A 15,117-nucleotide genomic window follows, 5' to 3' on the forward strand; every position below is an offset into this window, starting at 1 on the left:
ATAGGCATAAGCATATAAATACCTATTTAAATTCCTCTTTAAAATGTAATATTAGACTAAATTATCTTTATGTGAACTTATTTTGTAAATGGCAATTAGTAGTAATTCTCAAAAATTAACTATTTATAAGGCAAAAACAAATATCTAAATTCTGCTTCATGGATCCCACATTTTAGCGATGTGCATACCTTGAGCCAAGTCCTTCAGTGGAGCTACTTGTTTGAGTAGTGGTTTGTGCATTCATCCTCTAGAAAGGTTCAGAGATTTGCTGTGGCTCGGCTTGTAGAAGTAGCCAAAAATTCATATATTTACCCAAAACTTGCCTGAAATTGGGCCTGATCATATCATCCACTCACCCAGTCAAACTTCCCATTGAAATGTAATGCTCTAACCTTAATCTAAATCTTTTGCCTGATATATTGAATAGTGAAGCTCACAAGAAAGTTTCTATATGAGATTTCTATTATATCCTGGCTTTAGTTGGGTTATGTTTCAGTAATCTCACAAATTATGTGTGTTTCATACTACTTGTGATATTTCTGATCCCAGACAAAACAAGAAGTTTAGAAACTGATTTTTTTTTTATAAAGGTAGCCAGATATCATAGATTCTTTCTCTGGCTGATCACCACTCTTCCCTGACTCCCTAAAAATAAATATATGAAAAAGAGAGAGCTAAGTTAGTGGGAACATTGCCATTGATTTCATTAGTACTGAGGCAGGGCCCATAAATATGACAATTCAGTTTTACTTAATTTTTCTTACCCTGCCTTGTTGTTGTTATCCATTCATGTTTTCAAAGATTTTTCATTTCACTCTGATTCTTGTCTTGGACTTACATTCTTAGGCTCACACGTTCTCTTTGGGGAAAATTCAGTTATGGGGTAAGTGGGTTCAACTTCATTGAAGCCACTGGAGTAGGACTCATTTGTGCCATTGAAGAATTTAGGCCCTGTTTCTTCAGACATTTGTTAAAATGTGTTGGGTTTGGCTTTTTCGGAGGTTTTTTTTCTCCTTGTAAATTTCTGCTTTTGTTTTTGAAATCTACTGTTTTTGTAGTAATTGGAATGACTATCATTGCTTGCTTCATCTAATGTTCACTAGATTTTCTACTAGAACATATGTCAGTATATCAAGAAATGAAAAGTGGAAACTGGTGGTCTTCATGTTATTTCTTTGAGAAAAGATTCTATCAGATTCCCTTCACTGCCTATTTGAAGCTAGTAGAGGAAGTGGAAACTAAAAATAGAATATACTATAAACTCCTCATTTTTGAAAGCTTTCAGGACCCATAGTATCTGTGATGTACCATGTTGCCATAACCTTGCTACAAGAAAATGGTACAGAGATTTGTAACAGCACAAAATGTACAGGAACAAAGATTTTTAAAATGTATCTGACTGACAAGCTACTTTTTTGTAGTATGACTCATTTAGGAAACTGTTAATTTGCAGCACTCAGTATTGGCTGTTAAAGACCAAAAGAATATTTTCTTTCAGTAGAAGAATACATGCAATTTACTTGTTAATTAGAGGGAATATATTTGTTTTCATAAAGCTGACAATAAAATGTCATCTTTATGGTGTGATTTGTTCCAGGTTGTTATGACAGTCTCAGCAAATCCAGCTGATTCTTTTAGCAAGTTGCAGAGCCATGCAATTACATGTCCCTCATTTGACTAAAGTTTTGCAATCACACAGTGAATTCCAATGTAATTTTTATTTTCACAAACTTACACTTCTGAAGATGGCCATAACTGAAAATGAAGTAAGCATATTCACTATTGCACTATGCTTCAGAAAAATAATCCTATGGATGTGAGAGAGAACTTGAAACACTGGAATATGTATATCAAAAGAAAATTACTTGGCCAACAGTGTTCTGTGGTTCCTTGTGCTTGTTGTCTTTTTGTAAGTGTTACATTCATTAAGTGCTCATCACCATTGTCAGTTGTAAATATGAAATCTACTGTTCATCCACAGTACGGGCATGGTAACAAACAGTTGACAGCACAAGCTTCCTCTCATTGCTCTGCTGTGTAAGCTAGCCCTGACCTAGACGAACCACCTATGGGAGATTCCTTAGTTTTTTTGTTGAACCTAGGTGCCAGTTATGGTGTTAATGCAGATACAAGAGAGTTATTCTGGATTCATGCTGGAGAACAGAGGAACAGAATTTTGCTCATGATACTATGTGAAAATTCAAAGAAACCACAGAGAAGAGGAAAATCTTAGAAATCTTACCTGGTATAAAATTCTAGCAGTTATACACCTTTGGGGCCAAATTCAATGCTGACTTACACCTATTCAAGCCTGTTGATGTAATTTTAAGTGTAAGTCTGCCCAGTAGGCTTTTAAATGTTAAACACTTTATGTAAAAAATGATCCAATCAATAACTAAGGAATATCTATTCTGCATGAGGAAAACAGTCCAAGCAGGTCTAGTGCCTTCTGCCCTATTAGAATTCCTGATGCTAGTTCCAAAATTACACAGCATGGTATTAGTACCTGTGCCTAGAAACATAATTATAAAGAGAGATGATGGAGAACCCCCCGTGGGGGATTCAGGCTATGACTGTGTTCAAGAATTAGATTTCTGATTGAGTATATATATTTTTTAAAAAATCTTGAAATGTTTGATAGGAAAAAAAGAAAAGAAAGTGTATTGTGTTTGATAAGACTGTACTACTTAATGCTAATGTAACTCTCAAATTTGAGTGCGGCCCAAATCATGAAGCTCGTATCTGGAAACAGATTCAGATCTGAACTTCTCCAAAGTTCATTGATATTCACATTTTGTGCTCTGGATAGGCCCAATAAACAAAGTTCTAATCCAGATCTGGATTTGAAATTCTCTAGAGTCTTAACATATAATGGTTTGGTTTTTCCCAGTAATAGAGAAATGCCTGTATAGAAGGTGAAATACACATTTGGTTCTATATCCACATACCTAGAGTTCAGGGAACTTTAGCTATGCTGTTCTGGTTTAGACCCATTGGTACCTCAAGTATTTAAATATATTTTATTATATTTATATGTATTTATTCTCATATGATAACAATGGTTAATCCTGAGCACTTTTCAACTGTAGATCTCATGTCAGTTTACAGATATGGGCAAGCATTTTACAGATGGAGAAACTGACACACAGACCCCTTAAGTGACTTGCCCAGTGTCAAAACACCAAGTCAGTGATAGAAGGGGGATTAGAACTCAGTCTCCTGATTCACAGTCTTATGCTCGAGACATTAGACTACACTTCCTCGCACTAGTCTATGGTAAACTGAAGACCACATATTGCCCGAGATCAATACACGCAATTCCATTTGACATAACTGGGAATTGTAGACTTTGACAAGGATAATATATGGTGATAAACATTCCTTTTTCTCTTTTTTTCTTTTTTACCACCAATTAAGTATTTCACTATCATACTTGGTAACAATCAGGTGTGTAACATGCAGTACTTTTCTCTTTACACACAAATCCCTAGAGAATTAGTAGAAACAAAAGAAATCATTTTAAACATCGAATGAAAAATGTGTGGTACTTGTGATAGGATTTGAGTTTGGAGTATTTCATTACTTAGATTGTTATTTCCATGTTTGGTCCTTATTCTGAACCTACTATAATGTCTTCAAGCATATGGGAAAAAGCAAGTTAACAATCAATTGACATTATGGGTATATCTACACCATGGGGTAACATGCACTAATGTGTTCTGCATTAATTGGCCCATGGAGACTGTCAAGGTTCCTTCCCCACTCTGAACTCTAGGGTACAGATGTGGGGACCTGCATGAAAGACCCCCTAAGCTTATTCTTATCAGCTTAGGTTAAAACTTCCCCAAGATACAAACTTTCCCTTGTCCTTGAACCCTAGGCTGCCACCACCAAGCGTCTTACACAAAGACCAGGGAAAGAGCCCACTTGGAGATGTCTTCCCCCAAAATATCCCTCCAAGCCCTACACCCCCTTTTCTGGGGAAGGCTTGATAAGAATCCTCACCAATTTGTACAGGTGAACACAGACCCAAACCCTTGGATCTTAAGAACAATGAAAAAGCAATCAGGTTCTTAAAAGAAGAATTTTAATTAAAGAAAAGGTAAAAGAATCACCTCTGTAAAATCAGGATGGTAAATACCTTACAGGGTAATCAGATTCAAAACATAGAGAATCCCTCTAGGCAAAACCTTAAGTTACAAAAAGACACAAAAACAGGAATATACATTCCATCCAGCACAGCTTATTTTACCAGCCATTAAACAAAAGGAAATCTAATGCATTTCTAGCTAGATTACTTACGAACTTAACAGGAGTTGTAAGTCTGCATTCCTGATCTGTTCCTGGCAAAAGCATCACACAGACAGATGAACCCTTTGTTCCCCCCTCTCCAGATTTGAAAGTATCTTGTCCTCTCATTGGTCATTTTGGGTCGGGTGCCAGTGAGGTTACCTTAGCTTCTTAACCCTTTACAGGTGAAAGGGTTTTGCCTCTGGCCAGGAGGGATTTTATAGCACTGTATACAGAAAGGTGGTTACCCTTCCCTTTATATTTATGGCAGAGACCCTGCCGGTGCATTCTAAAAGTTCCTTAATGCGCATTAATGTAATACTATTTCAAACAACACTAGGTTAAAGCTCACTAGGGAACTTTTAGTGCGTACCAGCAGGGTCTACACAGACCAATTAATGTGCAATACTTTATTGGTTTTAGAAATCACACCGTTATAATGTGCATTGCCTCACTGTGTAGATGTGCCCCACACTGCACTTGCAATCTGTCGCTTGAGAACTTTGAGGAGGTTGTTTTTGGCAGAATTTACAACTGTGGTGATCGTGTCTCCACATTTCTCACTTCAAATAAACAATCCTCTCTGAGGCTCAGAAGTGGGAACAAATGACAGTCATTCAGCATACACAAATAATTCAGAATGACTTTAAAGTCTTGTTTAAAGTCTCCCTGGAGGTTTTTTGTGTTCAGATTAAAAATAAAATTGAAATTCATTTGAAGTTCTTTGTGGTTGCACAACCCCATACACACTAATGCAGTTAGAATATTGCTGTTGGTAAAATACAATTTGATAGTATCACTGTATTTGAATTTTGATTTATGTTGCTGGAACCGAGGTTCTTATTAATTGAATGTTTTAATGAAAATTTGAATATTGAGAGATTGTCATGAATACTATTTCTCATCTCTGGGTAATATTATTCAAGGAAACTCACTTACTGCTATTTAAATGATATAATGGCAAATTTGGTAATAAAACTTTAATTTTTCTTCACTTTCTAAAACATCTGAATTATGATATAGGTTACACTGGAGAACTATGTCAGTCAGAGATTGATCACTGCAGCCAAGAGCCATGCAGAAATGGAGGTACCTGCTTTTCCAATATCAGTGGATTCAGTTGTCAATGTCCAGAAGGTAAATAGAAACAACTTCTTATTTTAAATCATACCTCTTATCAGCATTAACAAAGTTGATGTTATATGGGATATAGTTTGATGATGTAACTTTTTAGTTAAATGAACATATATTGGAAGCTCTACCTGACAAGACATCAATTTAGGTGGATAGAATTCCAGTTTAGAAATCTTTGCATTACCATTATTAATGATGTTCAAACCACATTAAGTTTCAGTGTATATGCTGAACAAAAGAATTCTCAGTGTTCTTTTAATCTCTCCTATCTGGAAATCAGGCTAGAGCTCTTGTGAGAAAAGGACATAAGAATGTACAGTTGTTCCTGATTTTTGTCTTGTTCAGAAAAATCAAAAGAAAAGACACCCTCTCATGTTATTTTTATATATCTGCTTCTGTTCCTAGATAAAATAGAAAGTTTATAGGAGTACACTTTTTTAATTAACTGAACATTTTCAAACCCTGAAAAGATTTGATCCATTCTGTTTTTATTTGAACTGGTTTATCTCTCACTATATGAAAGCCTTGAAATAATTTTCATCAGTAAACACTGTAAATGTTAACTCTATGTAATGAGGACATTGTGACGTTGAAAGCATATCCTTTTTATAACATCATGCTACCTGCAATGGCTGGTTGCATACATTCTTAGTAGTGAAAGCTTCCAGTTACAAAGTGTTCTATTAGTCATCAAAACGAAACAATAGTTAAGGTTGTTGTCCAGAGCTAATCATATTTCCTCTCCCAATTCACCTATAGTTGTTTTTTATTCTTCCAATACTATCTTTTATACAGTTGAGTTTGCTTTTAGGTAGAAGTTCGTTGATAATTAATAATCATTTCTCTTGAAGAAATATGAACCTGCTTAACAACGAAGGGTTATTTGTAATTGCTTCAGACTGGCTTTTCTCTTTCTCTGGAGACAGTTGCTCTAATGAGTGACCCACTTAACGGCTGTGTTGAATTGACATTATGTCAGCAGTCTTAACCTTGCATTTTAGAAGAATTTTGAAAATTGTTTGTTGTATAAATAGTACCAGAATTCAATGAGACAATCATAAGATGTTGGGACTTAGCCAAATGTAGCTTGACTTCCTAATGAAATTTGTTCAAGTATCTTATATAATTGGCTAAAAGAAAATCTTATAAGTAAGAACAGTAATTAAGAAAAATACGTATTGGTTAGATAATTTTTGCCAGTTTTGAAGATGACATTCATTCGTGTGTATAATATAATTAAATACATGCTAATACTAACCAATTAGCAGTCCTGGGTCAGTTCCTTAGCACAGATCGGGTGATACTCCCCAAAGCTCTTAAAAGTTTTGTCCCCTCGTGGCAGCAGTAGATAGAAGGGATCAGAGCCACTATCCACCTATGTGGTGGGGGCTATCACTCTGTCTCAGCCCCTTGCTGAAGGCATCATCACCCTGACATCCCCTGCTTAAGGAAAATCCACTTGGGCCAGGCCACCAATGAGATTTAGTCCTCCTGGAGGTGACACAGGCCAATAGGAAGACAGCAGGCCAGTTAAGAAGGCTTGCCTGCTTACTCTGAGTGGTCTGCTGGGTGAAACTGGGACAGAGGAGGAGCTCTTCTGTGCTAACCCAGCACTCCAAGGGCAGTTTGGGACCTGGGCTTAAAAGTGCTGCTGTGAAGCATCTGCCTTTGACATTTGTTTGTTTAAAGGCACGGACAACCAGATTATTTAACCGTTTAAAGATGGTATGCTGAGTTTACAGCACACCGCCCTATTTGGGATTAGCTGTCACACTTTGTAAACTGAAGCAGGGAGTGCCTGCAATGCCACACCCCAACACAAGGAGGTGGAACAATGGTGTGTGGAACCACTTACACCACACATGTTTTGTGCTGACCCCCCTTGAGCTTAACTGTTGCCCTTGCAATGTCCCAAAAATACCTGCAGGAACCTGTGCCTCTCCAGCTGAATTTACTCCTTTCAACCTCAGTGGGTTTGGATATCTTTGTGCTGCGTCCACCTGATCCTACAGTCAGGTCTGCTTCTTTTCATCGTAATTATTATTTCTGCAGCTCTTTCTCTGCCACTAGCCCAGGAACATCATTGACAACCATTCTCCAGCTGCCAAAAATCTTGAAACAACTTTCATACCATGGCCTGTGTTTTATTTTGAGTACGAAGTCCTTTGATATAGTTTTTAGCACTTTGCCATTTTTGCTCAGTGCTTTGCTGTTTTTCTTCTTGGCACTTGGATGCAATTTTCTGTGGCATTTTTTGCTTTGTTATCTCACCTTCTTGCTTTGCATCTCTGATGAAGCCTTTGCTCCTATTCAGCTCCAGTCTTTCTGTTTTGTAGCAGCTTCGAAGAGTGTCTGTGCTGCATGACAATCATTAATGGATATTCACATTTTCTGGATCACTTCTGTATGGGGATGTCAGATCTAATTTCATACGTCACCCAAGGCACTCAAGTGTTTCAGAGAATCACTCTTCTCCCTTCTGAAGGGACCTCTGCCCACAAAGAAACCCCCATATATCTGGCAAGATGCCAGCCTAGGGTGCTTTGAAGGAGAGTTACTTGAAACATAAATCTGAGTTGCCTTTGGGCATGGGTACCTCTGCTGTTGTTGGCACTGCTTGCATTGGTGCAGACCCACATTTTCTCGGAATCCAACAGTGTAGCTTTACCACCAAGGCAGGAGACTGAGTGGTACACCTAGTCCATGATGCCCTAGGCATCTCAGCACTGAAGTCTTTGGTACTGAGCACCACCTCATTTGGCGAGACATCGAAAAGGACTCGAGGCGGCTACACATCACTGACCAATGAGCTGTGTGGCAGTGTGTGTGCAGTGACTTTGTCAAGTCCTTCCTGGTCATCCTCCAGGTTGTCTTGAAGGGTGCAATGATCTGTCAGACCCGATGTGAAAGATTATTAGAGCTCTAAATGCATTTAAAGTCCTTTTTGTACCAAGATTGACACCCACAAACCAGGAAATCAGTTCAGAGAGCACATGAACATAAGTCCTGTCCCCAGCAGCCCTGACATTTCATGTGCCAAAGATCTTGGCACAAATGGTGTTGAAGCCTGTTAAAGCTTCCCCATTAGCTCATTTCTTTTGTAGCATGTTTGTGGATTTAAGATGACTAAATAATAGGAAATATTGCAAAGTTTTAAGGTTTGGAGCCTTTAGGAAAGAGATGCTTTCTGTTAAAGGCCCCAATTTGTGGACGAGTGACTTGTGTGTTGACTTTTTCAAAAGTAATTTTTATGGTTCATCAGAGACTCTGTGATATGCTGAGGTATACAGATAAAACTTTTATAGCAAGGGATTTGTGCCCTGGGATTTGGGTTGGTCCAGGCTAGCATCCAGATTTAAATGACCATGGGAAACATTACTTTATGATTATATAAAGAATATGCATATATTACCATAGAGAACGTGCACACAATCTCAAAGGCAGAGTGAGTTGAGCTGAAATGAACAGAAACACCATTCCTATTCTCATGCTTCAGATCTAATGCACTAGTAAGTTTCTGTTGTTTCATTTTAGTATCAAAATATATTAGCATTTATTTTCCTAATAAAGAGTTAGAATAAACAACGATTCACTTTTTCTATAGGAGCAAAAACAAATATTTACATCAAATATTTTCTTACTGTAATTTTAGCGAATGTAATTAGTATCAGACAGATTTCTACTGCATGTCTAATACAATAAGAACAGCACAGCACATTGACCTCCCTTAAAAATAAACCACACTATATATTACATCATTTTTATTAATGTTTCTGAATAACTTAAAACTTGCAGCCGTTATATAGAATCAGGATGGAATTGGGTGAGGATCTTCTACTTTGATTGTGTGTTTACTCTATTTGTTATACACCTCTACCCCAATATAACACTGTCCTCGGGAGCCAAAAAATCTTACCGCTTTATAGGTGAAACCGCATTATATCAAACTTACTTTGATCCACCGGAGCGCGCAGCCCTGCCCACCCGGAGCACTGCTTTACTGCGTTATATCCGAATTCGTGTTCTATCAGGTCACGTTATATCGGGGTAGAGGTGTACTTGCTTCTTCGGATTACAGCATGAGTGGTCAAACCGCGGCTCGTGAGCCACATCGGCTCTTTCACAGTTAAAGTGCAGCTCATGGAGTCACCCATGATCTCCCCCACATTCTCCACCTACCAGGTTGGTGGTGTGGAGCTCGGGGCTTCTGCCTTGCAGCGGGATGGTGGGGCTAGGGGTTTCTGCCAGAGCTGACTGGTGTCTGTTGTGACTCGGGGGGGGGGGGCACAATTTAAAGGTTTGCCCCCCCAACAGTTTGAGTCGTGCCCTACCAGGCATGCACCCTCCCCCCCCGTGCTTACCCCTCAGTGCCCCCTCCGTGCAGCTCCCACGTGTTAGCTCCTTGTGGAGAGGCAGCTGCAAACAGCTGGGAGCTGCAGGGAGGGGGCACTACTTTAGCTTTGCAGGGAGAGGCAGAAGCAAAAGCAGTGGCTCTCCCTGCAGCTCCCAGCTATTTGCTGCTGGTTCTCCCCATGGCCGCAGCTCCCAGCTTGCCAGCTCCAGCAGCTGCTGTGCAGGGAAGGGGCCCGGCAGCACCATGTAACCGAGCAGGGCCAGCAAACCATAGCAAAAATCGTGAGGGAGCTGTACATGTGACTACATGTGCACCCCTCACGCATCTTCTCTGGCTAGCGGGGATGGGGGGTTTTGGAGCTTCAGCCCCACCGGAAGCACCTGCCAAGGCTTGGGGCTTCAGCAGGAACAGGGCTGTAGCCCTGAGCCCTGGCAGGTGCCTCCTGCAAGGCTGAAGCCCTGAGCCCTGGCAGGTGCGATCCATCTCTCGAACTTCTGAAGATTGTCATATCTCAGAGGGTCAGTAAGTTTGGCCACCCCTGGATTATAGATTGGAGCACAAACATTTCCCCTTTATCCAAAAAACTGTTGCTGTTTAATTGCATTATACTGCACCATGTTGTCTTTAGAATCAATCAGTGTGCAGAGCTAGATTGCCCCTTCAAGCAGAAAAACCATTGGAAGGGGACCCCATTAAGCAGGCAAAAAACTGCACTGTATTCACCCTCTGTGTTCTCTAGAGCCATCCTCTCTAGTGAAGAGAGGTTTCTGGGACTACACATCTAGCCTCCTAATCTTTTTTACATAAGGTATTCTCTGGGCAAAACACCTCCAAACTTGCAGAATTAGGTGCTGTTCTTTATGTATGGTTGCCCCCGTATGTGGCTATGCTGGTCCCCTTCCCTCAGCTGAACTGCTGCTGCTTCAGTAATGTTGCTGTTGAGTACCCATCTTTCCTAATTTTGTCCCCACCACAAGGAAGGGAGAATGCTGCTGCAGAGGTCGCATCTGGTCCCTTCTGCAAAGGCATGGGCAGTTGTACTGGGATAGAGTATCAACCAAGCACGTTAGCTATGATATTGTCCAACATGGCAAGGAAATGCAATATACCTATACTAACAATAACAGGAATTTCAGGTTTTTGAGGGGAAGAATAAGGGCTGAGCTTGTAGATGCCACATTATAAAATACAGTATTGACTGCTCTGGCCAGATACATAGCCATGTTTTTTCTTATTCCATTTGAGATCATATTTTTATCTTTCTCACTCAAATACAGTTTGTGAGCTTTTATTTGGAGATTTTTAGGGAGCAGGGAGACTGAGGAGGAAATTTTTTTTGTAAATAAGCCAAAGAATACCTGCTTGGAAGTTGCAGATCTGCTATTTTTAGAATACCCTGACATGTTTCATTTCTAAATAATATGATCAGCTTCAAGCATAGGCTTGGGCTCTTGCTCTGTTACCTTTCTCCCACTGTGCCTAATTGTAGTTGCATGTTGAGAGGAGGCCTTTCTTTCTGAAGTGCTAATTCAGCACAGTAGGGGGAAGGCAGGCCAGCGGTTAGTACACATTTAAAAACTAAAGTACTGGAGAATTGGGAGGTAGTATGTGATAGAAAATGAACAGAACAGGAGAGATGGAAAATATAACCACATTACAAAAGGAAAAAAGAGAAGAGCATGCAATGGATGGCAGAAGAAGAGATGGAAGGAAATAATGAGGAATCATTTCAACATGGTTCATTTATATTCTACAAATGAGACCTGTGTTTTAGAAATCAGTCGCGAAAAGTATGAAAGGTGAGCTTCTTAGGCAGTGGAAAGTGAACGGATTAAATAGAAGTAGTTCTTTATATTCATTAGATAATCTTTAATAGTTTTAGAGTCCTTAAAGAATGGTTAATAAACTAGAGAATCAGGCTTGAAGATCTCATGATTTTCTGCTTAACATTATATTTTAGCTCCGACATATATACAAAATAAGTTGGGAAATAATCTACTATGTGCAGTTTGTTGAGGCAACTTGTTTTCAGGGCACAATTGGATTTTACATTCAGAGAAGTAGAATGAAGAAATTTTTGCACTTGTGTAAGGACTGGATTAGACGGCCCAAGAAATCCCCTCCAGTGCTAATATAGATGCATGTTCAGTGACTGGGAGAGGGACATTTATTTTTCTCTTTCAATGTGTTCCGTTTGTGTGAAATGTCACTTTGATCATCATATTTCAAGCCTCATGGTAGGGTTTGAATTCAAAACGATCTTGACAAACTGGAGAAATGGTCTGAATTAAATAGGATGAAATTCAATTAGGACAAATGCAAAGTCCTTCTCCGGAAGGAATAATAAATTCTCAAATACAAAATGGGGAGTAACTGGCTAGGGAGGGGTACCGCAGAGCAGGATCGGGGTTATAGTAGATCACAAACTAAATATGAGTCAACAATGTAATTCTGTTACAAAAAAAAGAAACATTATTCTAGGATGTATTAGCCGGAGCATTTTAAGCAAGACATGAGAAGTAATTCTTCCACTCTATTCAGCACTGAGAAGACCTCAACTGGAGTATTGTGTCCAGTTCTGGGCACCATACTTTGGGAAAGATGTGGTCAAATTGGAGAAAGACCAGAGGAGGGCATCAAAAATGTGGAAAGGTCTAGAAAACATGATATACAAGGAAAGATTGGAAAAACTAGGTTAGTTTAGTCTGGAGAAGGGAAGACGGGAGGTGTGGGGGGTGAATAACAGTTTTCAAAGGTATGTACAAGATTGTTAAAGAGGAGAGTGACAAATTGTTCTCCTTAACCACTGAGGACAGAACAAGTAAAGGGCTTAAATTGCAGCAAAGTAAATTTAGGTTAGATGTTAAAAAAAACTTCCTTACTGTAAGGGTAGTTAAGTCCTGTAACAAATTACCTAGGGAGGCCGTGGAATCTCTGTCGTCATAAGTTTTTAATAACAGGTTAGACAAATGCCTGTCAGGAATGGTCTAGATCAGTGGTTCTCAAACAGGGGTCGGAGGTTTCAGGGGGTCTGTCAAGCAGGGCCAGTGTTAGACTCACTGGGGCCCAGGGCAGAAAACCCAAGTCCTGCCATGTGAGGCTAAAGCCCGGGGCCCTGAGCCTGCCACCTGTCGCTGAAGCCGAAGCCTGAGCAACTTAGCTTTGTGGGGCCCCCTGTGGTGTGAGGCCCTGGGCAATTGCCCTGCTTGCTGCTCCCTAATGCTGGCCCTGGCTTTTCTATGCAAAAAAACAGTTGTGGGTCGTGGCGTGTTTATAGCATGTCGGGGAGCCTCAGAAAGAAAAAGGTTGAGAACCTCAGGGCTAGATAATACTTAGTTCTGCCTCAATGCAGGGGACTAGACTTAGATGCCCATTCGAGGTCCCTTCCATTCTTACGTTTCTATGGTTCTGTGAAATTTAAGAATATTGTTGATGTGGAGTTAGTGGTACAATGAGAGGAAATTAAAGCTTGACAGCGAACAGAAGGTGTTAAGTTGTGATTGGGATGAGTTGACTTGCTCTACCAGCCAATAAAATGCACACTAGGTCCATGAATTTTAATTGACTAGCAGAGTTATTGACTAGAAAACTTTGACAATAGACTAGGAACAGTCCAGGTGTGGTGGTGTTCACCTTTTCTGGATTTGTTTTCCATACCCAGGCAAGATGGGTTTTCTCTAATACGTCTGACAAAGTTGATTGTTACTTCTATACACTTGCACAATAGTCCAATCAAGGTCCATGTATCACCTTGATACTATGAACATGGGGAATACACCTATTGTGTACGTGTGGTACCCAAAGTATCTGGTGATTACAGAACACACTGTTCTTCTTAACAGTATAAAAGAGGCTGTGAATATATTTGAAAAATACTTTATTGTTAATTTAAACTATTACTGTAACTTAGTTTTCATTAAATTTTTTGCTAATGTAATTATCGTTTTACCTTGCATCCTTCCATATTGTTCTTAATTTTAAAAGCTACCTTCTTTTTGCTTGCCTATCTCTTTAATGCTTTTGCCCATTTGGTCTCTCGTGCCCTTTTGTGTGTTTAGACTTGGCTAGGATGAATGTCAAATAAAGTCTTACTACTATTTCCTAATTATTTCTCATTTCCCTATAATAGGCATCTCTTTTATATAAAATTCTAATGAAAATTCCATAGAGCATTTTGTATTTCCTCATAAAAAGGCTTTGTACAATAAAAATCAAAAATATTTATCTTACTTCTTTTATTGCTTATCCACATATTTCAGATCTAAAGATTTTGTAATTTCTGGTCCCCAATGTTCACTAACTTCATTTATCACATTTGACACATTTCCTAGGATTAGTTCTAACATAATCTCCAGCCAAGTTGGTTGTTCACAAAATCTTGCACTACCTCTGAAAACATTTACCTTTCTTAGTTTTTGCATGACTGTTATCCACTCAGTAGCCAAGTAATTAAAATGCTCCCATGATCAGAATTCTAGCTTTCTTTCAGAGCTCTCGTCTCTGAAAATATTTCCTGATCTACCTTCTCTTGCTGTGGTATATAGAAATGTCTAAGGAATATCACGTCTCTGACTATTTCTGTTGTCTTTGACTTCTAGCCAAATGGCTATGTCAGCAAAAATATTTTTATCATATCTTTTGAGCAACAGAATTTTTAACTGATGTTGCCATCCCTTCTTGCTTCCTGTTTTATTTATTTGCCTTTGGTAAATTCTGCATTCTGATATCATAAATCCCCAGTCATTTCCCCATTTTAATCATGTGTTATTAGGGCTTCCTTTTTGCAATTTAGCTGATGAAAATTTCAGATGATATTTATCTGCAAAATAAATGTAAAGGTGAAAAACCCATTTTTCACCATTTTTATGCGTTCTTGATCCGTGCACCTCTATTAACCTTTTCATTATTTTTTTATTTTATTGGTAAGTATTGACTTAAATATACAATCAGAAGCACTGAAAAGTCAGACCTTCAATTTAGCAGTGTAATTATACTTGGTTCTAGTATTTGCATATATTTAACTCAAACATAAGACTTGATGTAAGATATTGTGCAAAAGGCCAAATCTATCAAAAGTAGCTTCTAGTTTTGTAGGCGTCGATTTTTGTGTGGCCGTATTTGAACACTTAAGACCCGATTCTCAGAGGTTCTGATCACCTACAACTCCTATTTAAGTCAGTGTTGCTGGCACTATAGCTATAATAAACGGCATACGTGTATACATATATGTGCATTTATAAGCTAAATTCTGCTTTCAGCTAATGCAGCGTCAACACTGCAGGGAGCAGATATCATCTAGTTGTAAGGGACTGCTCTGGCTTCCCATTCACTTAGCACAT

General features: G+C 39.0%; 1 protein-coding gene across 1 annotated transcript in view; it reads left to right on the plus strand.

Annotated features, from left to right (window-relative positions):
- The window catches only part of DNER (delta/notch like EGF repeat containing), a 283,977-nt gene that overhangs the window by 216,437 nt on the left and 52,423 nt on the right, over positions 1-15,117 (plus strand). Inside the window, exon 7 of the mRNA XM_048864354.2 lies at positions 5,314-5,427. Within this exon, the coding sequence (XP_048720311.1) occupies positions 5,314-5,427 (114 nt within the window). The remainder of the gene's footprint in view (positions 1-5,313; positions 5,428-15,117) is intronic.

Source organism: Caretta caretta, chromosome 9 (genome assembly GCF_965140235.1).
Source record: "Caretta caretta isolate rCarCar2 chromosome 9, rCarCar1.hap1, whole genome shotgun sequence".
In the NCBI taxonomy this organism is placed as follows: Eukaryota; Metazoa; Chordata; order Testudines; family Cheloniidae; genus Caretta; species Caretta caretta.